This window comes from Leuciscus leuciscus (assembly GCF_965113295.1).
Source record: "Leuciscus leuciscus genome assembly, chromosome: 9".
Lineage (NCBI taxonomy): Eukaryota > Metazoa > Chordata > Actinopteri > Cypriniformes > Leuciscidae > Leuciscus > Leuciscus leuciscus.
This window is the reverse complement of record NC_138733.1, coordinates 18,971,153-18,993,141: the sequence shown is the minus strand read 5'-3', so window position 1 is coordinate 18,993,141 and position 21,989 is coordinate 18,971,153. Positions and strand designations below refer to the sequence as shown.

The window sequence follows — 21,989 nt, the reverse complement described above, 5'->3', positions numbered from 1 at the left end:
TTGTGTTGTCATTGAAACTAGATAAAGGTAATAATAAGGGTTTGTTTCTGCAGGTCCCCTCTGTGCGCACTATATGGAGTTTGTGTGCAGAAACCGAGCGCAGTGTCTGTTCCAGTCTCTGGTGTGTGACGGTACACGTCACTGTGCTGATGGATCTGATGAGGACGCAGCATACGCTGGCTGCCGTGAGTCCAACAATTTGCTAACTGAAATGTGATTATTATAAACCGTTCACTAGAGGAATTAGCTAAAGGTCCTTTATGTGTTCTATCTGAGACTCTACATTTAACATGTAAAGTTAAATTAATTATATTAATAAATAAACATTTCATAATGTACGTATTTAATCATGCTCCAAGTGTAAATACCTTAAGATATTCCTATTATTGCAATTTAAAATAACTGTTTCCTATTTTAATATATTTTAAAATGTCATTTATTCCTGTGATGGCAAAGCCATTACTCTTCAGTGTCACATGATCCTTATTATTATCAATGTTTAAAACATTTGTTCCACTTAATATTTTTGTGGAAACAGGGATGCTTTGATGGTTAGTTAAAAAGAACAGCATTTATTTGAAATATAAATCTTTTTAACAGTATAAAAGTCTTTTGAACAATTTGCATCATATGCAAAATCTTACCGACTCCAAACTTTTGAACGGTTGAGTGTATATATTATTATTAATAAATTAATCATAATTTTTTTTATGAATTGTGTATACAAATAAAGCAATCAACCTACTACTTATGCCACTTTTTGCAATGTCTATTGCTTTTTTCTCGTCTGCCACAATTTATTGTCTTAACTTATTATCGTAATTTATTCATAATATCTCAGCAAGAATATGTACGTACTTTCGTTCGTAATATGATTCCATTTTTTAATCGATTGACAGTCCTAAACGTGGACTTTGGATAGAACGCCAATGCAGTGTTTTGTAATGAGTTGATTTGTTCTCTTCTCTTCCACAGCAACTAACCCTGAGTTTGAGAAAACATGTGACAGCTACAACTTCCAGTGTTCCAATGGTATGTGTGTGACCCTCGAGTGGAAGTGTGACGGCATGGACGACTGTGGCGACTACTCGGACGAGGCCAACTGTGGTGAGCAATAACTCCCACACTGATCAAGAGGCCAAAAGTCATTTATATGCGTCACGCTGCACATTGACTTCATGCTGTTAGACAGAATTTTGGCTATGGAAGGCTACAGACTTCCAGTCAGAGAGTAAAATAAATCAGTAGGTCCAATCCAGTCACACCTGGGACTAGTTTCAAACAGTACTGTTCACCTAGTTTCTGTGCTTGTTTTCTAATGAGTTTGTGTGCTTTCTGTTTCAGCTTCCCCAACCGAGGAGCCAGGCTGTTCACGTTACTTTCAGTTCGAGTGCAAGAACGGCCGCTGTGTGCCTGCCTGGTGGAAGTGTGATGGGGAAAATGACTGCGGTGACTGGTCTGATGAATCTCAATGTTCAGGTACATAATTCTGACCTGTATAGTGTGTTCTATTAAACTTGTTTGTAAAGTAGCAACAAAAGACTCGTGCTCAGTGGATTAATAACGATGAATTATGTTGTGTCCGTGTACAGGTGGCGGATCTCCTCACACACCTGCGCCAGGTCCAGCTACCTGTGCTCCTAATCGTTTCCGCTGTGGTTCTGGCGCGTGTATTGTGAACACCTGGGTGTGTGACGGCTACGCTGATTGTCCTGATGGCAGCGATGAAGTGGGCTGTCCTACAGGTGCCTTCTTCTCTGCTCTTTTATTTCAGAAAGACATGTTCATTTAATACATTGGTTTTATATATTTGTAATATCTTTTTTTAGCTTCTACCGATAATGTGTCAGCTTGCATCAATCACATGTTTTAGCTTGCATAAATAAATTAAGCTTAGTTTAATTAAACTCTTTTTTTAAATAATGTGACATACGGCACTCATGTTCATACATGCAAATTCACGCTCTTCCGCTCAAACTGGTTCAGTGGGTGATAGGACAGTCCCAGAGCGCCACATTTAATTTTCCCAGAGCTTATACAGTTCACTTATAAACTATATATATATATAATACTATATTAAGTGTTGTCACTCAATAATACTGTCCCTAGAAACATATTAATAAATAAGTGAATATTAATATAATAATTGCACGGCACATGATAGAAAACAGGATGGTTTTTTATTAATTTGGTGCTCTCAAAGTTCTCAATTTTAAATAAAATAATTCTTAATACCAGATCTCAAGTGAATAAGTATTAGAAAAGCTAGTATTTTAATACTTATTCAGTGCAGAGAATGAGATTTATTGAATGGGGAAAAAAAGTTCACACAGGGAGACATTTAAATGTAAAATAAGTTTAACCCTTGCCTCTTTTCATGGCTTATTATATTGGTGTCTTGTTTCTGTCTATTGCTTAGTCAAAGGCTCTGTGACTCCAGTGGCAACTGTTCCTCCATCGGGCCGCTGCTCTAAAGACCAGTTCCTGTGCCTGAAGCCTGCGACCTGTATCGCTGATTGGAAGCGCTGTGACGGACACCCTCACTGCCAGGATGGATCTGATGAGACCAACTGCCGTAAGTGTCGTAACATTTTGACACACCTACTCACTCTTTACTACCGTTTTGCTCATTTTGGAATAAAAATAAAGTCTTTAAATCTGAAATAACACAAACACTGTTACACTGCTTAGCCTCAACCAAAATGTCTTCTACCTGCAACCTTTTCTTTCTTAACTCTCCGTTATATTTCAGCCACTCATGGTCCGTTGCTCTGTGTGAACGGTACTCTCTGTGCGGATGGCGAGGCCTGCGTGCTGAACAGTGAGAGGTGTGATGGCTTCATAGACTGTTCTGACAAAAGTGACGAGAATAACTGCACTGGTAAGACACTGAGAGACGTTCATGTTGTATCTGCTGACTGCATTGTACGACAGTAAGACAGCCTGACTCTTCATGCTGATTTACCCTTCTCAGTGGATATGTTGGTGTACAAGATTCAGAATCTACAGTGGAGCGCCAACTTCTCCGGTGCTGTGATGCTCACCTGGTCAAGACCCAAAAATATGCCTACAACATCCTGCTCTTTTATCATCTACTTCAGGTAAATTTAGCTTTTATCTACACCTGTGGTTATTAAGCTTTTGCAGGTGGTGGACCATTTCAACTGTGAACCAAATATCACAGACTACTTAACCTTTATTTGTTTTGTTTTGTTTTGTTTTGTTTTGTTTTGTTTTGTTTTGTTTTGTTTTGTTTTGTGATGTCCCAATTAAGTTTTTTGTGCCCCCGATCCGAGTCACTTAATATTGAATATCTGCAGACACAGAGTCCTGATCCAATACTTGTATTCTCTTAGTGCTATTTGCACACTTTAAGTATATTAAAGTTAAAATCACTTTTAACTTTAAGTTACATTAAAATCAATCAACAAACGTAGACATCAAATATGCGAAACACGGACGTGCGTGTGTGCCGTGCTAGAACAGACCTAGGGTCCACATGGGTCAATAACAAAGGTTGTATTTATTTTATTTTCTAGGCAGGTCGGTGTCCAGCAGTGGACGTCTATGGACACGAACAGCAATAAGGGCAGTGCCATTTTGACCGTGTTGATGCCGGACACCACCTACCAGGTGAAGGTTCAGACTCAGTGTCTCAGCAAACAGCACAGGACCAATGAAATTCTCACACTACGCACACCAGAAGGATGTAAGTCTACAATAGCAGCACAGTCACTAAAATCACTCATAGAACAACTCAGATTTACATGGAAGGGATATGTTTTGTCTTCCGTTGCTTCATCGTGTCTGACGTCTGTGTTTGTATGGCAGTGCCGGACCCTCCTCAGGGTCTGCAGCTGAGCTGTGACAATGCTGAGGACGGGACAGTACGGTGTTCCTGGAACCCTCCTGATAAAACACATGGACTCGTCAGGGAGTATATTGTGAGGAAGATGTCTTCAGTTCTTTGTAGCATTTATCAACACCTACTTGCATCTAACTGGCTGTGTGTGTTGTGCAGGTGGAGTACAGTGAAAAGGACAGCGCTGAGTGGTTTTCCCAGCGTAGCACCAGCACCAGTGCAGAAGTGAAGAACCTGCAGCCCAGCTCGCTCTACAGATTTAGGGTGAGACACTCGAGTTAAATCTTGCATAAAGTATTTTTATGTGAACTTCTGTTGATGATACAAGATCATCTAGATCGCTTCGTCTAACCTGTGTTCATCTGTTGTTTCTCAGGTGGCTGCCGTCACAAGCAGAGGCGTAGGAAACTGGACAGAAATTAAATCCATTGTTCCTCAAAAAGGTAAGGAAACTATATAAAAGCAATCTTCACAGAAGAGTGCTGACTCCCCCTGCTGGACATGTTTTATCTCATCCACCTTTTTCCTGAGCAAAAGATGAGCACATGATGGATTCTAACTTCTTGTTCTAACTGTTTGTATGCTGTCCTGTTCCAGTCTCCATAGGAAGTTAACTTGTTGTTAAAACGGGGTAAAAAAACAGAATTAATTCAAGTGAAACTTTTTGAACATTACTCGAAATTAAAATGAGTGCAGGGTTGCAAGCTGTGCTGTTGTTGACTGCCACAACATCAGCAATAGACTGAAGTAGTTCTTGGAAAGTAGTTATTTTCAAATCTGAAAAGAATGTCCCTATACGGCGCCATATGCCTTGCATTTTATGCCAAAGACTGACATGAGAAAACGACCATGGCTTGAAGCACTTAAGTTAAAATACTCCCAATAAAAGTTATGTGCGTGCTCATCATTTTGAGGACAAAACCAACCCGAACTTCACTTATCGGGAGATATGAGCGCCCATCTGTTTCAATGTAGATTCATGTCATCTACGCACTCATTAAACTTTGACGGGTGAGGCACTGACAAAAGACGGTCATTGCGACACTGTAAAGTGATGGCACTATTAAGCCATGTGCTTTTTAAAGTCATTTTCATAGGTTTAATGTTGCATTATCAGTTCGGAAAATATGCTAATATAACTGGAAATGCAAAGGATAAATCCGCTGCGAGACTAGGATGGTTGGAACAGATTGAGTGTCATGTAAACTCCCATTTCAGCATAAATATAAACAGGTCAATATGTATCTGTAATTTAATATCACTGGAAATGTCATGTGATATCATGAATAATAATGAGAAAGGGCTTTCTCAAAGGATAAGACCATACAGTCTCATAAATGATTGAGGCATTCCAAATAACAGATACTAACATTTAATTAAAAATAAAGGATTTTAACATGATATTTTCAGATTAACACTGACTTTTTAGCATCATTACTTCAGTCTTCAGTGTCACATGATCCTTTAGAAATCATTCTAATATGCTGATTTGCTGCTCAAGAAACATTTCTTATTATTATCAATGTTGATAAGGATTTTTAGAATGATTGAATAGAATGAATTGAAAGAACATAATTAATTTTAAATAGAAATCTTTGAGTCATTATGAATGTCTTTACTGTCACTTTCAGTGATTACTGATCAATTTGATGCATCCTTGCTGAATAGGAGAAAAAAAAACATACTGAACCAAACCTTTAAATGGTAGCATATCTGTTAATAAGGATTGGTGGTATGATCAAAGACTTATCCTCCAAAATCTTTTCACATTATATCACTATATCTCAATGATCTTGTCAGAGTAGACTGGTGACTATGTATTTCGATACAGATATTTTACTGGAAATATTACCCTCAAATGTTTTATATATTGCAAAAATATCTAGTTGTATCTATCTTAATGTTTTGACAAAAAAATGCTGTAGTGTTTCATGACTCTTTAATGTGTCTTTCAGCTCTCTCTCCTCCTAATGTCGCGATCACCAGCGTCACAGAAGATTCGATGACTTTGTCAATCACCAATGATTATAAGGTCCAGGTTGGTTAGATTGTTTTGTTTTTTTCTCTGTGCAGGATTTATGTTATGACCTCCTTCGAATGTAAATATAATATTGATCTCTCTCTTTCTCTCTCTGTTACGTGAAGCACTACATTGTCGTTATTTCGTGGGTATTTGATGAACATGTGAAGGAGAGCTGGAATTACACTGTCTCAGGAACATTGAAAGGTAAAACACTTCACAGTCATCAAACATCCTGTCAGTGTTTCTGGAAGAAGATACAATGTGTGTGCTCTTTTCTGTATAGCCACTAACCTGACAGCAGGGATAGAGTATGAGGTGGCGGTGTGGGCTCACACGGATGATGGAGACAGTCCTACTGCTCTGTCCCGCCAGCAGACCAAAGGCACAAGACCTCCCGGGCCGTCACTGAAGGCCAGAGCGCTCAACCAGACCGCTGTAGATTGCAACTGGACCGGCCCTCAAGCTGAGGTGAGACTAACTCATAAACACTTAATAAACACTCATACAAGTGTGCGGTCACATTTATAGGTGAAACTTAAAGGGATAGTTCACTTTGAATTTAAATTTTGGTATGTTTTAGCTTACCTCAAGGGCATCCAAGATGTAGGTGTCTTTTTTTCCGCAGTAGTTTCAATTTTGATATTTTTAAGTCAAACCGTTCTTGTCTGTCAGTCATATAATGCAGGTCTATGGTCACCACCTCAAAGAGTATGCACAGAGAAGTCCAAATTAAACAATTCCCCATCGTAAGTACACATTGATGGCCTAAGACACGAAACGAGCGGTTTGTGTGAGAAAACGAACAGTATTTATATCGTTTTTACCTCTTGAACACAGTGATCTGTCCAAGTGATCTGAGGGCGCGCGCGCATCCTGGTGTGTGACGTGTGCGCAGACTGGTGCATAGATATATACACTAGATGTCGCCTTGTCTACGGCAGTTCATTGGAACGAATGTCTTTAAGGTGACATCTAGTGTATATATCTATATCTATGATACCTCTGTGTATAAGAGGTAAAAACGATATAAATACTGTTCGTTTTCTCACACAAACCGCTCGTTTCGTGTCTTAGGCCATCAATGTGTACTTACGATGGGGAATTGTTTAATTTGGACTTCTCTGTGCATACTCTTTGAGGTGGTGACCATAGACCTGCATTATATGACTGACAGACAAGAACGTTTTGACTTAAAAATATCAAAATTGAAACTACTGCGGGAAAAAAAGACACCTACATCTTGGATGCCCTTGAGGTAAGCTAAAACATACCAAAATTTAATTTCAAAGTGAACTATCCCTTTAAAGGCCGAAATCCACTAATTTCAATAGGAATTTGTGCGTTCGGGAGTTTCGCGTTAGGGTGAAAAAGTTCACTGTAGATTTCGCTCATGTTCAAGGTGGTCATATGAACTCTGACTATTGAGTTGCTCACTTTTAATTAAAAAATAAGACTTTTACACGGATTAGCTCCAAATTCATACAAGCTCTGTGTTAGAGCTGCACGATTCTGGATAAATTGAGAGTCGATTTTTTGTTTAAAATAAAGATCACGATTTTCCCACGATTCTGAATAGACAAACAAAATAACGTAAATTACTAGAGGTTCTGACAAAATATTAATTGTTGCAGTCTATTAAAATTTTTTAATCAATTTGAATAAAAAAAAAAATTCAGTTTGAATGAATGATTCAATCATAAAGACTTCACTTGTTTCATTACTGGATGAATCAGCGATTTTGAACAAATTTCTTGAATGAATGAACGATCCAATGACAAATACATTTGTAACATTCACTTATCGCCACCTAGTGGTGTAATGTAGTTAATACAATCTTTGTAAAGTGTCAAGTTACGTTCAAAAGGTGATTTACTCTATATTGAGACATCAGTGTTTATTATCCGAACTATAAACTTTTATCCCAGTACTAATGTGATCAATTGAATTATTGTAACAGAAATAATGTTACTGTGTTATGTGGTTGAAAAGTCTCTTCTGTGTTCTCCAAGGTTTAATGGACATAGTCGAATCATTGTCATTTAGGAATAAGATTGCGTGGTTTGAATCGAGATCGTCTTTCAACGATTAATCGTGCAGCTCTACTTTGTGTATTTAAAAGTATGAAAAGAAAAGAAAACTATAAATACTGTAAGATATGAGATCAAGTAAAGCACTCATTGGTCACACTAAGTGTCTAACTAGTATGTACTAAGATTTAAATTATCACTTGAGGAAGAAAGATTTCCTCAAGCAGATTTTGCGTAGGGTTTAGTCACGCAAATTCGCAGCGTTGACTAATAGAAAGCTGCTTGGTTTGAAAGTGGCTTCTGTGTGCGCTTTTGCTTCATACATTGCTTCATTATTGGCAATAGATAATGGACCTTTTTTGCAAAAATTTCGCTAATGTGACCTGAAAAGAGGCTAGTGAGACACCATCTCCTGATTTCGCAGGTGTATGGAGTGTTCTACGCCACCTCCTTCCTGGATCTGTACCGCAGACCTCACAGGGTGAATACCACCTCCACCAGTCTGACTGTGATCGTTGACAGCGACGAGCAATACCTCTTCCTGGTTAGTATCCACCCTCACTTTGAAGATCCGTTTTGGCACCATGATGTCCAGATGAAGTGACTGTGTGTGTTGTTCAGGTGAGGGTGATCTCTCCATACATGGGTCCTCCATCAGACTTTGCTGTAGTGAAGATGATCCCCAACGAGCGACTTCCACCTCGAAACCTGCACAAAGTGCGAGTGGATAAGACGCAGGCCACTCTGAAGTGGCAGCCGCCATTCGATTCTCCCAGCAGTCCTTTGGTATGAAAACAAAGTCAATTTAAATGTTTCCATGATTTAGTTATGTCGGATGGGGGTGTTTCAAGCATCTTTGTGTACATGTCAGACGTATGCAGTGCACGTGAGAGATACGGTTCGTAAAACGGAGCAGGACTATAAGGTGAACACTCAGAACAACACGGTGGAGTACACGCTGAAGGGTCTGGAGCCTGGAGGACGCTACAGCATCACCATCAGGCTGCTCAACATGAGCAAAGAGGCCAGCTACACACTCAACACGGGTAGAGTCATCTCTTTTCTTGCCAAACATTGTATCATCTAAAAGGTCACGGGTGCCTGAAGGATTTCATCTGTCGGTACACACAGAGGGGGAGTTTTTTAGCAAAAACAAATGCAAACGCATTTGGCCAATTCACAGAAAGACAAAAAAAAGGTCAGGACCTTTCCTAGGTCAGTCGGAACGCTCATATTACAGCTGCAGACACCACTGAAAAAAGTTAAACACTAAATGTGTTTAATATGTTATTATTAGTTGTATAGTACTTACACTTTATTATGTAATTTACGGTATGAGAGGCAATCATATAATGTGGCACACAGTGAAGTGCCTGCAACCTCTTCAGCCCACGATGTAGCAGAGCCTGCGTTTATAACACAATTTCTTCATTATAAAAATATTAAGGGCACACATTTTCATTAACTTTTTTAAAAACAAATCCTCCATTCCCATCACTACACAAACATTCAGAAGTTTAAGGTCGGTAATTTTTTTCTTGTTTTTGACAGATGCCTTTTCTGCTCACCATGGCTGCATTTATTTGATCAAAATACAGTAAAAACAGTAATATTGTGAAATATTATTAGAATTTGCTGTTTTCTGTTTAAATATATTTTAAATTGTAATTTATTTCTGTGATGACAGCTGCATTTTCAGCATTATTACTCCAGTCTTCAGTGTCACATGAACCTTCAGAAATCATTCTAATATGCTGATTGGCTGCTCAAGAAACATTTCTTATTATCAATGTTGAAAACAGTTGTGCTGCTTAATATATTTATTCTTTTGTGATTAGAAAGTTAATAAGAACAGTATTTATTTGAAATATAAATCTTTTGTAACATTATAAATGTATTTACTGTCACTTTTGATCAGTTTAATGCATACTTGCTAAATAAAAGTATGAATTTCTTTAAAAAAAAAAAAAAAATTAATTACTGACCACAAACTTTTAAATGGCAGTGTATTTATGCTATAAGTAAAAAATGTGTTATTTCATGGTGTTTTTTGTTGTTGTTGTTGTTGTTGTTGTTTTGCTCTAAACCTATATTTATCCGTTCCACACAGTTTCTCTGCCTGCACCTGAGGCCCTCAAAATCTTAGAAGAACAGGATCATGTGTTCCTCTTCTGGAAGAGCCTGGCTGTGAAGGACCGAACCTTCAATGAAAGCAGGGTTAGAGACCACCTCTAAAGTCCACATAAAATCCACATTGACTATATACTCAATTAACATTTCTGGTTTTATTGTGCATGATTTATTGGTGCACATTATCCCAAAGAAAACATCTTTCCTATTTGGCTTTTTCTATTTCCTTGTTTTTGTTGGTTTCGCTAATGATCTCTTGAACTCTTCAGGGCTATGAGGTGTATGTGCATGACAGTGTCACCAACTCCACTATGTGTCTGGGTAACACAACGGAGACGTTCTTCAGGATCAACAGCTTGTTGGTGGGCCATAACTACACGTTCTCAGTGCGGGCGCGCTGCCTGCTCAACAACCAGCTGTGTGGAGAGGCGGCTGTGCTGTTATATGACGAACTGGGCAAAGTAGCAGGCATGAGCTTTTACACACTAAACATTTTTGCCTATATATCTGTGGCTATTTGTTTGGCCAGACGTTGATCCTGACACACATTTGTCATTGTTCAGGGCCGAATGATGCCAAATCTCAGTCGGGTAAATCTGAAGACATGGCGGTGGTGGTTGTTCCAGTGTTGTTCCTGCTGTTGGTGGGTGTGTGTGGAGGCCTGGTGGTGCTTTATCTCAGACACCGTCGGCTACAGCACAACTTCACCGCCTTCGCTAACAGCCACTACAACTCTCGCCTGGGCTCTGCCATTTTCTCCTCAGGAGATGAGCTGGGTAAGACCAGCTTGAGTCCTACCTTTCATGAAGTCTGTATTTTGCTTCAGTGTACTTCAGAGAAGTGTAATTTACTGTAGTTAACTTCTCTTCCGTTTAGTTCAGTTAGCTTCAATGCAGTTCACTTCAGTTCACTCAGGGTGGCCGCGGGTCCTTAAAAAGTCTTAAAATGTCTTAAATTCAGATTCGATAGGTCTTAAATATTTCTGGTCACGTTACCGCTAAAATTTCTCCAGTCTGACGGACCTAATGTCCGTCAAATAACCAGTGAAGCATCGAATCGCGAGAATGATTCAGATTTTATTACATAAACAGCTATTGATGATGATGTAGGCCTTTTCTGGTAACGCTGTTGAGGCTCGCGCTGCTTGTCTCTGTGATAGATTTTATAGGAAGAAATCAAAACAAATGAGCATAACGGCAAACATAAAAAAAACTCCCAGAAGAAACATACTGAGGTAAAAATTCTAAATGTTGAGTTTTTTTTTATTTATAACATGTGATATAGTTAAGTAACATAACATGACGGGAGCTATTTTGCTGAATATTCTCACGATTGCAAATGTTACATTGATTTTAGTTCAATAAACAAGTAGTGACAGGGCTCGAATTTCGGCGCGGGATTGCACATCATTTTAATCATTCCCGCAGCTCTCCCACTTATAATGTGGGAAATTCCTGCAAACATTGATTCACTTTAGCATGTAGGTTGTATTGGTAAATTAATCCACACAGATTATAAAATCAAATCAGTCATTTTAAAACTGTCTGCGAGACGCAATTTCACAAACAGCGTGAGTGATTCAGCGGTGCTGCGTCTTATCAGCTCGTTAAGCGCTGCAGGGGGCGATAGTAGTACACTCTCGCGTTTCGGGAGTCGGGATAGACGGAATTGTCACTTGCATAATCGGGCCAGCATTGCATCATGAGTAACTAAAGTTTACCATTTGCACGTCTTTTAAAGTTTTACCAGTTTAAACATTCACGCGATTTGAAACTATTCAGTAACGTTACTTGCGTCTGAGAGATGGTTTTTTTTTCGCCGCCTCACAAACAGCTCGCGGGTGACAAAAGTTATTTTTCGTGGATTTTATCGCTTTAACAGTCAAAAACATGCGAAAATGATGTCAATTTCGGTCTTGGTGAGTATCCTCTAAACACAGTCGGCTATGTCTGCATAAATCGCACGTGACCGTATAATGAACACAGAATCCGTGCACTCGCTCTTAAAGGGACAGCAGCCATATGTGTCTGTCATTAATTTGGTTGTCAAAACAACAAACCATAGCTTTCATTTTAAGGAATCAGGATTAATAGCCTATGTATTTAATTTAGTCCGGACTAAAATACTACCCAGTGTTATTTTACATTTGATTACTTTATTCAGTCTCTGTAGTTTTTCTGAATACTAGTGGTAGACCTAAGCAAACACTTTATTTATTTATTGGTATCTTTATTCTATTGTATTTATTTTTGCTACTTTTTTCAATTTAATTCAAAGATTGAAATCAAGCTTCCATGTGTTGTGTAAATTCTTAAGACCAAAATTACCCCATTGTAAAAATGCAATGAGTGAGCATACATTTAGGTGAGATACATGTAATAAAAAAAAAAAGTCTAAACTCCCCCCTCAAATTAAAAATTCCCCCCCATAAGAATCACCTAAGGGGGGATTTCCCCCCCCCCCCCCCCCCCGTTTTCCAAAATGAAATTCAGGCCCTGAGTGAATATTAAATTATTTAAATTACTTAGGTTAAATATTACATATACGCATGTAATATAATGTGTATTTCCATCACAGGTTTGGTCTTAAATTTCATTCAAAGTGGCATTAAAAAGGTCTTAAAAAAAGTCTTAAATTTAACTTGTTTATATCTGTAGACACCCTGTCACTACACTCCATTTTAATTCAGTTTAGCTCAGTTGTTTTTCTGTTTTCTTGTGTTTAGATCAGTTGACCATTTTGTTTCAGTTCAGTTTAGCTCAGTTAACTTCAAGTTCACTTCGTTCCATTTCAGTTCAGTTCCACTTAAGTTCACTTGTGTTTAAATCGGTTGACTTTATTTTAGTTCAGTTCACTGCAGTTCAGTTCACTGCAGTTCAGTTGTGTTTAGTTTAGTACACTTGTGTTTAGCTCAGTTGACTTTTAGTCTCTTCATTTTTGTTCAGTTCACTATAATTCAGTTTAGCTCAGTTGCCCTCATTTTAGTTCACTTAATTTTAATTCAGTTTACTTGAATTGAGTTTATTTCAGTTTGGTTTACTTGAGTTAATTTCATTTAAATTAGTTTTAATTTCACTTCAGTTCAGTTAAATTCTGTCGTTTCAATTCAGTTTACTTTATTTGAGATCACTTATATGTAATTTAATTTCCATTTAGTTCACTTAAGCACTTTGTTCAACTGAAATCAGTTCAGTTCTGTTCACTTCAAATTAGTTTAGTTCAGTTGCATAAACTTTTTTCAAATCAATTCAGTTCTGGTCCCTTTTAATTAGGTTCAGGTCACATGACTAATGTTTATTTCACTTCAGCTCACTTTATTAAGCACAAAGTTTTACATGCTAAAACTTAGCTGAATTCAATAAGAGTTCTGATCACTTCAATTCAGTTTAGTTCCATAGCATTTACTTGATTTCAATTCAGTTTAAGTTCAGGTCACATGAATTATGTTCACTTCTGCTCACTTTATTAAGCGCACAAACTTTTCCACACTATGAAAATGAGCTGCTAATGTTTCTTTGTTCCCTCTATTTCTGAAGGTGACGATGATGAAGACGCTCCTATGATCAGTGGCTTTTCAGATGACGTTCCCATGGTGATTGCATAGCTGGACAACTCTTTCTCTCCTCCTCCTTCACTTCCCACTCCACTTCCTCATCCTCATCATGTTTTCTTACGTGCCCATCCGGCACACCTTCAAGCTGCAGAGCTCCCTTCCTCTTGACTTCTCCCCGTCACTTAGAAAAACGCTGGATTTATGTTTCTGGACCCCGAGGAAGAAAAGAAAGCATGGAGCGAAAGAGATATTTTTAAATATAAGATGCACTTTTTTCGGATGCGCAATAACTTATTTTTTATATATAATATATGTGGGTATTGGACTTTGTAGGCATTTACTGAAGCAAACTGTGAAGGAGTTTGTCAGCTGATCAGCAGACTTACTAAACAGGGAAAAGACCCTTATTGTACAAACTCTCACACGAGCATTACATTTGCTTTAAGCCAAAACAAGTATCTAGATATGGGTACATCAGTGCAAAAATTCACACAAGAAAAAACTAGAAAGCAAACCTCATATGTATACAGATGAAAATGGACCAATGAATGCTGATAAAAAGGGAAGGCGGTACGTAGGCTCTTGACAGTAAATTGCACAGGATCCGATTTTTTTTGTTGCATACCGTATGCTCGATTTGTGTCACTTTGTCAGTAGGCCTGCATTTGTCCATGGTACCTTGTTTACACTTTGTATCCATTGTTAATTTCCTTTCTCAGCAATAGGTTTAAAATTCTCCCTGCTTTTTGAAAATGTGAAAATTGTTACCTATTTTGGTTGTTTTATCAGCTATTTTCAGAAAAGAATGACCAAAATGAAGACAATATAGGTTATTAGTGTAGTTCACATTGTCATATGCTCAGTCCATAAAAATCGCTTATGTTCACTGTCTGCTTTTTTCCTTTGATCTATCCTACGCATTTTATCTAGCAAAGAATATTATTGCATATCCTGTGTGCTGCCATGGTTTTAGTCCTTTAGTGTTCTCAGGGAACTGGGTTAATGTAGATGTACCAGCGATATCAGTCACACTGCCACAGGCAGCGCAGTGTGTTTAATTCGGAGACTATTGTGCTGTACAGTAGTTCCATATTGCAGTGAAGCCTGTGCAGCTCTTGTCTGAGCGAACCAGAAGGCTTCATCTTAGTCTCTTGTGCCAAGCTTAAGAAAAGCAGAGGGTAGCGCAGACGTCTTGCCTTCCCGAACAGTTGTGAAGAGGTACATGTGTTAAATCCATGTTTCATTTTAACTGAATTGTGGGTGTTGCTTAAAGACTTGTTTATGAATGTATTTTTTTCTTCTTTTTTTTTTTTTCTTTTTTTTTGTATCTTGTATTGAGGTGACCAGAAAAAAGGAAAATGGTTACGGTCTACCCCCTGCTTATTTGTGTTCAAGGATTTTAAATGAGGTTTATGGCCAGTTTACATTAAATGCTTGTGGTCATTATTAATGATACTCTCTCCCATTGTTAATTGGCATTAAACAAAACTGTTCAGTTGGTAGATGCGGCTGTTTTTAGTAAAACTGTGTTTCTTTCAGTACCACATTGCCTTATTACAACACACTGAGTAAAGTATGTAGCAGTATGTCAATGTGATCACACATGTACACGCTCACAGAAAATTTTAAATTGTATAAAGACAGGAATAGTGCGATAGGAAATGTGTGTATCGACATATTGTGAATTCCCACTGTATAATGTTTTAAAAGTTCCAGTGCAGCACTTGTGTGAATCCTGAGCCACCATTTTTATTTTGTCTTGTTTGTATTCTTTACTCGCAACCATTTGTGGCGATATTTTTCATGCCCAGTTTGAAACCCATTTGTTTGTTTTTTGGTCAATAAGATCTAAACATTTTTACATAGCAGTGACTTTGGACACCGCCATGTTTAAATATTTAATCTTGCCTGCCTACTGAGGGTTTTAAAGATAAGCATATTTTAAGTGGTACAGTATGAGATGTTTTATGAACCACTTATGCTGAAATAAATGTGGAAAATGTTAAATCTGACTTCTCTTGCTTTGTGTAACTCAATGTGTTTATAATCACGCTTTTGCAAACTAATATGATTCGAACTCAGGGAAAATGTATATATAATGTGTGTGTATATATATATGTATGTATACATTTTATAAACCTAAACATATATATACAATGTATATATATGTTTAGGTTTATAAAATGTATACATACATATATATATATACATTTTTTGTATTTGCATTTGCATAAACGAACCAAACACCAGTCGCATGACTTCAACGTCACCATCCTAAGCTTTTCGACAACAATTTCAGTCTTTGTATGCATACATACAAAGACTGAAATTGTTGTCGAAAAGCTTAGGATGGTGACGTTGAAGTCATGCGACTGGTGTTTGGTTCGTTTATAGCCGTTTAGCTTAGACTTCTGCTGGTTTACGCTTCAAAATTTGTGGTTGTGTTCGTTTGTGAAGATTATTATGATGAACAAAACGTGTAAGAATCATAAGCTTTTGTTAGTCACAGACTTTATTTCTGCAAAAATCCTAAATCCAATGGAAAAATCCTATTGGGTTTTTGTCGAGGGAACCAGGGTGATACTAACTTCCGGGTTGGCCTACAAAAATACATCACACCTGCACCTCTCAATAGCAAACCACAACGATCCAACCATCCAATTAATTACCAATGGAAAAATATCAAGAAAAGATTATTGCCTTTTAATGCCGACTTTAACGTGCATGTGTGAATAAGTAAACGCTGTAATTAAGGAATAATTAGGAATCTCCCGAAAAATCGACTCAAATCAACTTATTTATTCTTGGTGACACATTATATGAAATAAAAGTCATTTCTGTAAATAAGTAAACCTAAAGAAAACAGTTTGCTTCATTTCCCTCTGGCCCTTTTGCCCGGTGTTTATTGATGTGTGGGCTTTATTTGAACCACAATTAGACATGTTTATAGAGGTGGGATGTCTTTATGCAAGGCATGTTCCTGTCTCTGTTTATTTGAACTTGTCACCCTTTATTTATCCTCACATCAAACTCCTCCAGCACAGATGTTGCGTTCGTGACGTCACGGTGAGCGCGCAAGCTCGCGGTTTCACAGCTGAACGCTTCAGAGAGCGTTTCGTTTGCTCAATGAGCTGCTCTCTTTAACCTGTATTTGTCAGAACAATTCATCTCTGAGTAATTAAACATGCATGCGCTAAAATAGTGACTCTGATTGTGGATCATGAGGGCCATTTTTGCCAGCGTTGTGTAGCTATATAGCTTAAACCAGTATACATAACCTACTACAATTATGTTCTGTCTAATTCAGTAATTAGATAATATAGAAATATTTCTATCTTTTTTTGCATTAAATGTTTTTGAGTTCTTTTTTTTTTTTTGGTTCAAAATTAAGATTTATTTTAAAACAAAATGCTAAATAAGGCTGTGTATTTATTTATTTATTTATTTATTGTTTTAAATACAGCCCTTCAGGCATTCAGACAGCTGATTTGGGTTCTAGAATGAGTTTAGCATGTGACAATGACAGTGTAACAATAAAAAAAGCAAATGACATGAAATGTTATCAAATTGGGCCTGAAAAAAAGTCTAAATAATAATGCTGCAGCTTCCCTTATCCACCAGCAGATGTCTCTCATGTCTCAGTTTACTTTTTCACCTTCACTCTAATATGTGCTGTACGTACTTACTATACTGTTATTCCTTCTGTTTGGTGAGAACATCTACTGGTATACCAAAAGAAGACATATAGTTAACTGTTTCCATAGGAGTATGAACTTTGGTGCTTTGTGTGAACCAATCTGTTCTATTCTGTTTATTCAAATCACAAAATACAGAATTATTCATAGACAATCAAACAGAGACAACATGAAAAAAAGAGAGAAAGCATAACATCTTCATCTATGAACATTTGCAAAGATATGCATATTTTTCTATATTTCAACCAAATTTGCAAATGACTAACATTTTTTATCTTAAGTTTCAGCTGTTATTAAATGCATCCAGAGTTTAAAAATGTATAATAATATTTAAATGTAGTATTATTAATATTTACCTGTATAATACCTTTACCAACAGTAAACAGAAGACATTTCTTAAATCCTGATTTGACATTTAATATTTCTTAAATTTTTTTTAAGGTTTATTAGCTTGACAAGCTGTTTGCTTTCTGTGATCTCTTTTATTAGAAAGCTCAAACTCTTGAAATGTTTCTAAGCTGACGATTTTTGAGCAGATTTCCACTGATGCTACACTGTCAGCGTAATGTAGTGGCTTCTTTGATGTTTGTAACGGGAAGGTAATTGATGTGAGCTGTCTAGTGTGTACAGATAAGGACCGTTAAGTTTTACAATGCCAAAGCTGCAGTGGGACAAACAATTACATGAGGTCAATGTGGTAATGGATCTGTGTCTTTAGAGAAAAGGTCAGACAGAAAGGTCCACGTCTAAAAATAGATCCTCTGAAAAAGTGGAAATGACTCTGTCTTGTTTTCTGTTTCTGCTTAAATGTTGACACTTAAAGGGATAGTTCACCCAAAAATGAAAATTCTGTCATTAATTACTCACCCTCATGCCATTCCAACCCTGTAAGGTATAGTTTTTTTGCGCAAACAAAGCACTCGCGTCGCTTCATAAAATTGAGGTTAAACCACTGGAATCACATGGATTATTTTTATGATGTCTTTACTACCTTTCTGGGCCTTGAAATTGGTAGTTGCGTAGCTGTCAATGGAGGGACAGAAAGCTCTCAGATTTCATTAAAAATATCTTCGTTTGTGTTATGAAGATGAACTGCAATCTTACGGGTTTGGAACGACATGAGGATGAACTATCCCTTTAAAATGTTAAATGATTTTACTGTGCATTGTTTTTGTTTTCAGAAATAATTATATAAATGCTTTTAAAAATAACTATATGATTATGAACAAAAATCAGGGCAGAAGGATCATAAAGATGTCTAGACATTACATTTAAAAGGAAACACCAGCAGTGGGTGCACCGGCACAAAACGCTGTTTTCCTTTTTTCCTTTGCTTGTTTGGTCACTTTTCGACTCTTAGAGTGCAGATCGTGTTTCAAGACTTCAGCTTTCATCATTTCATTAGAGATACTGTTTAATATGTTTTTGATCTGAGACTAAACAATGCCACAACTAAAAAAATTAACAACAAAAAAGTATCTATTTATGACAGATGTAAGATATTTTTAGGATTTGAGAGATGTAACCTTTGCACTAAATCTTGAATATTGTATGATTTATTTTTAATGGAGTTTAATTGAATTTATTGAATTAATAAATTATTATTTACTTTTTTTGGGGGCTTAAATGTTGTAAAAAGTTGCAAACCATTTTAATGATATGTGACCCTGGACCACAAAACCAGTCACATGGGTCAATTTTTTGAAATTGAGATTTATACATCATCTGAAAGCAGAATAAATAAGCTTTCTATTGATGTATGGTTTGTTAGGATAGGACAACTATTTGAAAATCTGGAATCTGAGGGTGCAACAAAAGAGAAACATTGGGAAAATCACCTTTAAAGTTGTCCATTTATGTTCACGATTGTGCTGCATTCACTCACAAAAATAAATGTTTTATATATTTACGGTAGGAAATTTACAAAATATCTTCAAGGAACATGATCTTTACTTAATATCCTAATGATTTTTGACATAAAAAGAAAAATCTATAATTTTGACCCATACAACATATTTTTGGCTATTGCCACAAATATACCTGTGCAACTTATGACTGGTTTTGTGATCCAGGGTCACATCTTTTAATGTAAAGAGAATTTAAAAATGAATAATAATGATTATTATATTATTTACTGTTGTTTATCTGTTATACCTCTACCAACATAAAATAATAATAATAATTGTTATGACATTTAATTTTTCTTAAGTTATAAGTTTATTACCAGACCAGCTGTTTGTGGTTTTATCAAATTTTGTAAAAAAAAAAAAAAAAAAAATGATATGATAGAATAATAAAATTATTACACATTTTAAAATGCTCATTATTGACAGCAGTTATTACTCAAAGTTCATCATTTTTGCACACTATTTCAATTATTTTTCATAAAACATTTGAATGTACTTTTATATAAAATATTTTATTTTAATGTTCAAAATTGGAAAAAAGAAATGCAGAAATGATATTGCAGAATTGAAGCACCTGTTCAGATTTACTGATGGTTGGTCTTTTACCAGAGCTCTTTCCACAGGTCTGATGGTCCCTGTGTGCCTGTATGTGTCCTGTGTTTGTGTGCTCAGCATCCAGTCCTTCCATAAAACACCAGGAGCCTCTTGAACCGCATGCTCCTAGAGGTGAAAGGTCACCAGCCAGGTGGCAGAAGAAGGTCAAGGGCAGGTCTGGCACAAGAAGTTACAAGTAAGTTGTATAGGGCTAATTTGTAGGAGACCTTCTGTGTTATGTCAGTTTAAGTGGTTCTGGAAGAAGGTTTTTTTCTTTTACATTTTCAAATCTAAATATAAATTACTTTTAGTGTTTCTGACAGGAATTTGGCCCTTCGTCTCACGGGCCATGACTTCCCTCTGTGCCTAGTGCTGGAGGCGGTTGTTCTCGGCTCAAGAGCGATATAACTTCCTTGACCCTTTCATATAAATTCTTGTGATTGGGAGCTCTGCTGTCACAACACCAAATAAGGGGCATTAAGTGCAAGTCTGAAAGGATTTGGCATTGGGTTTGGGAGTATAAGAGATGGAGAAAACGCTTTTCCAAGGGTTTGCTTTGAAACATCCGACATTTTATATCACCAGATTTCCTTCCCCATTTCATATACAATTTTGACCATCTATAAGAGTTTTCTGAAACGTTATGTTTAAATAAATGTGGCTTCATCTGATTAAATCCGAGTTAAATGCTTTTACAGAGGGAAGTTTGGATATCTCTTTTTTTATCGCTTCATAAATCAGAAAATACCACCATTAAAAAAACATATCTTTAGGAAAACATTATAAACGAGGCAAATGATAAATGAACAAACCCTTCAGTAAAAACCTTCAGAAAATGGATAGAAATAAAACTGTAAAGTTGGTGTAAGTGCTAATGAGGTGGAGTTTTTTTTTAAAGATATGTAAATCAATGTAATCAAATAAACAGTCAAATGTGTATTTTGGATGTTTTCTTTCCACTTGTCTGAAAGAAGACTTGGGAAGCAAAATAAACCAAAATCTCAAAATTGACCAGTGAATGAAAAAAACAAAACAAAACATGGTTTTCCCTGTTCAAATCTGCCCTAAAGTCTTATTTTTACACATAATTGTGCCTGGATAGCCAACACGGTCCAAGTCTAGTAGTGATTTTTATTGGACAATCGCGCAGCTCCTCGCAGCCAATGGAAGTGAACGGTGCTGTTCCTCTCCTAGCAACAGGACTCCTTAGTAGTGCAAACTGTGAGCTTACGGACAACTACATCACAAAATAAAAAGAACTTAACACTCCCAAACAATGTAGTTACTGCAACCCCCCCTTTAATTCTCCTTCTCTTTTCAATCCCATCTTCCCTGTCGATTTAGTGAATGCTTCCCAGGACAAAGCTAAGCAACATGGAAAGCAGCTGTATCGGAACAGACGCTGGGGCAAAATCAGTTTTGATTCATCTACTGTCGATGAACAGGTTAGTTGACGTACAAATTGTAAATTCTCCCTCTTCGGGCCTCTCCGACATATGGCGAAGCTTTGAAGCGCACACAGGGCTGCTCTGTCTCCTGTTACACGTGGCCCCGCTCAGGTTGCTATGTTTAGCTTGGGAGAGGTGTCACCTAGTCTCCATCAGCACCGGCCAAATCTCCACAAACATTGGGCACAGTTGAGCTGGCTTACCACCTCCAGCCCAGCTGCGGGTTCAGACCGTGGCATCCCGACATCCCGACATCCCGTCTGAAGTGCAGAGAGGTACCGCGGACACCATTATGCCTGTGTGCCGTACCTGCTACTTTCCAGAAATAACACTGGCGAGTGCTTCGTTTCAAGCATTATTTGTCCCTTTTAGGTTCAGCCAAATGAGTCCAGACATTCGGGACATTGCTAGCTCGCAGACGAGCGTGAGAAAGACAAACAAGAGCCTGTTCTCCTGATACCAGCTCCATCCTCTTTTCTGGACCGTTGGCATGACTTCTCAAACAAACAGCCGTCTCTTTGCTATTTACACTTTTTCAAAAGCACATTAATCTTCTGTAAGCTTTTCCCATGTATTAGGCATCTTGTGTTTATTGGGCTGGCTGCAGATTTCTTCATCTTCTTTTTTTATTATTAATTGTAAATATTTACAGAGGACTTCTGGCAAATGGAGGTATAGTTAGCACCTCTTTAACACGCAGTATGAGGATGTAATGTGGTGCCAAAAATACCCCCAGCCACTTTCAGCCTC

The 21,989-nt window shown here is 37.3% G+C and overlaps 1 protein-coding gene across 1 annotated transcript in view; it reads left to right on the top strand.

Moving 5' to 3' along the window:
* sorl1 (sortilin-related receptor, L(DLR class) A repeats containing) overlaps positions 1-15,602 on the top strand; it is a 57,647-nt gene extending 42,045 nt beyond the window's left edge. Inside the window, exons 28-48 of the mRNA XM_082178859.1 lie at positions 54-185; positions 976-1,107; positions 1,345-1,479; positions 1,593-1,745; positions 2,420-2,575; positions 2,753-2,881; positions 2,975-3,101; positions 3,540-3,709; positions 3,832-3,944; positions 4,022-4,126; positions 4,239-4,305; positions 5,818-5,900; positions 6,008-6,089; positions 6,169-6,353; positions 8,337-8,456; positions 8,534-8,698; positions 8,784-8,958; positions 10,023-10,129; positions 10,312-10,510; positions 10,606-10,818; positions 13,579-15,602. Coding sequence (XP_082034985.1) covers positions 54-185; positions 976-1,107; positions 1,345-1,479; positions 1,593-1,745; positions 2,420-2,575; positions 2,753-2,881; positions 2,975-3,101; positions 3,540-3,709; positions 3,832-3,944; positions 4,022-4,126; positions 4,239-4,305; positions 5,818-5,900; positions 6,008-6,089; positions 6,169-6,353; positions 8,337-8,456; positions 8,534-8,698; positions 8,784-8,958; positions 10,023-10,129; positions 10,312-10,510; positions 10,606-10,818; positions 13,579-13,646 — 2,816 coding nt within the window. The 3' untranslated portion in view covers positions 13,647-15,602. The remainder of the gene's footprint in view (positions 1-53; positions 186-975; positions 1,108-1,344; positions 1,480-1,592; positions 1,746-2,419; positions 2,576-2,752; positions 2,882-2,974; positions 3,102-3,539; positions 3,710-3,831; positions 3,945-4,021; positions 4,127-4,238; positions 4,306-5,817; positions 5,901-6,007; positions 6,090-6,168; positions 6,354-8,336; positions 8,457-8,533; positions 8,699-8,783; positions 8,959-10,022; positions 10,130-10,311; positions 10,511-10,605; positions 10,819-13,578) is intronic.
* Positions 15,603-21,989: the final 6,387 nt, after the last annotated feature.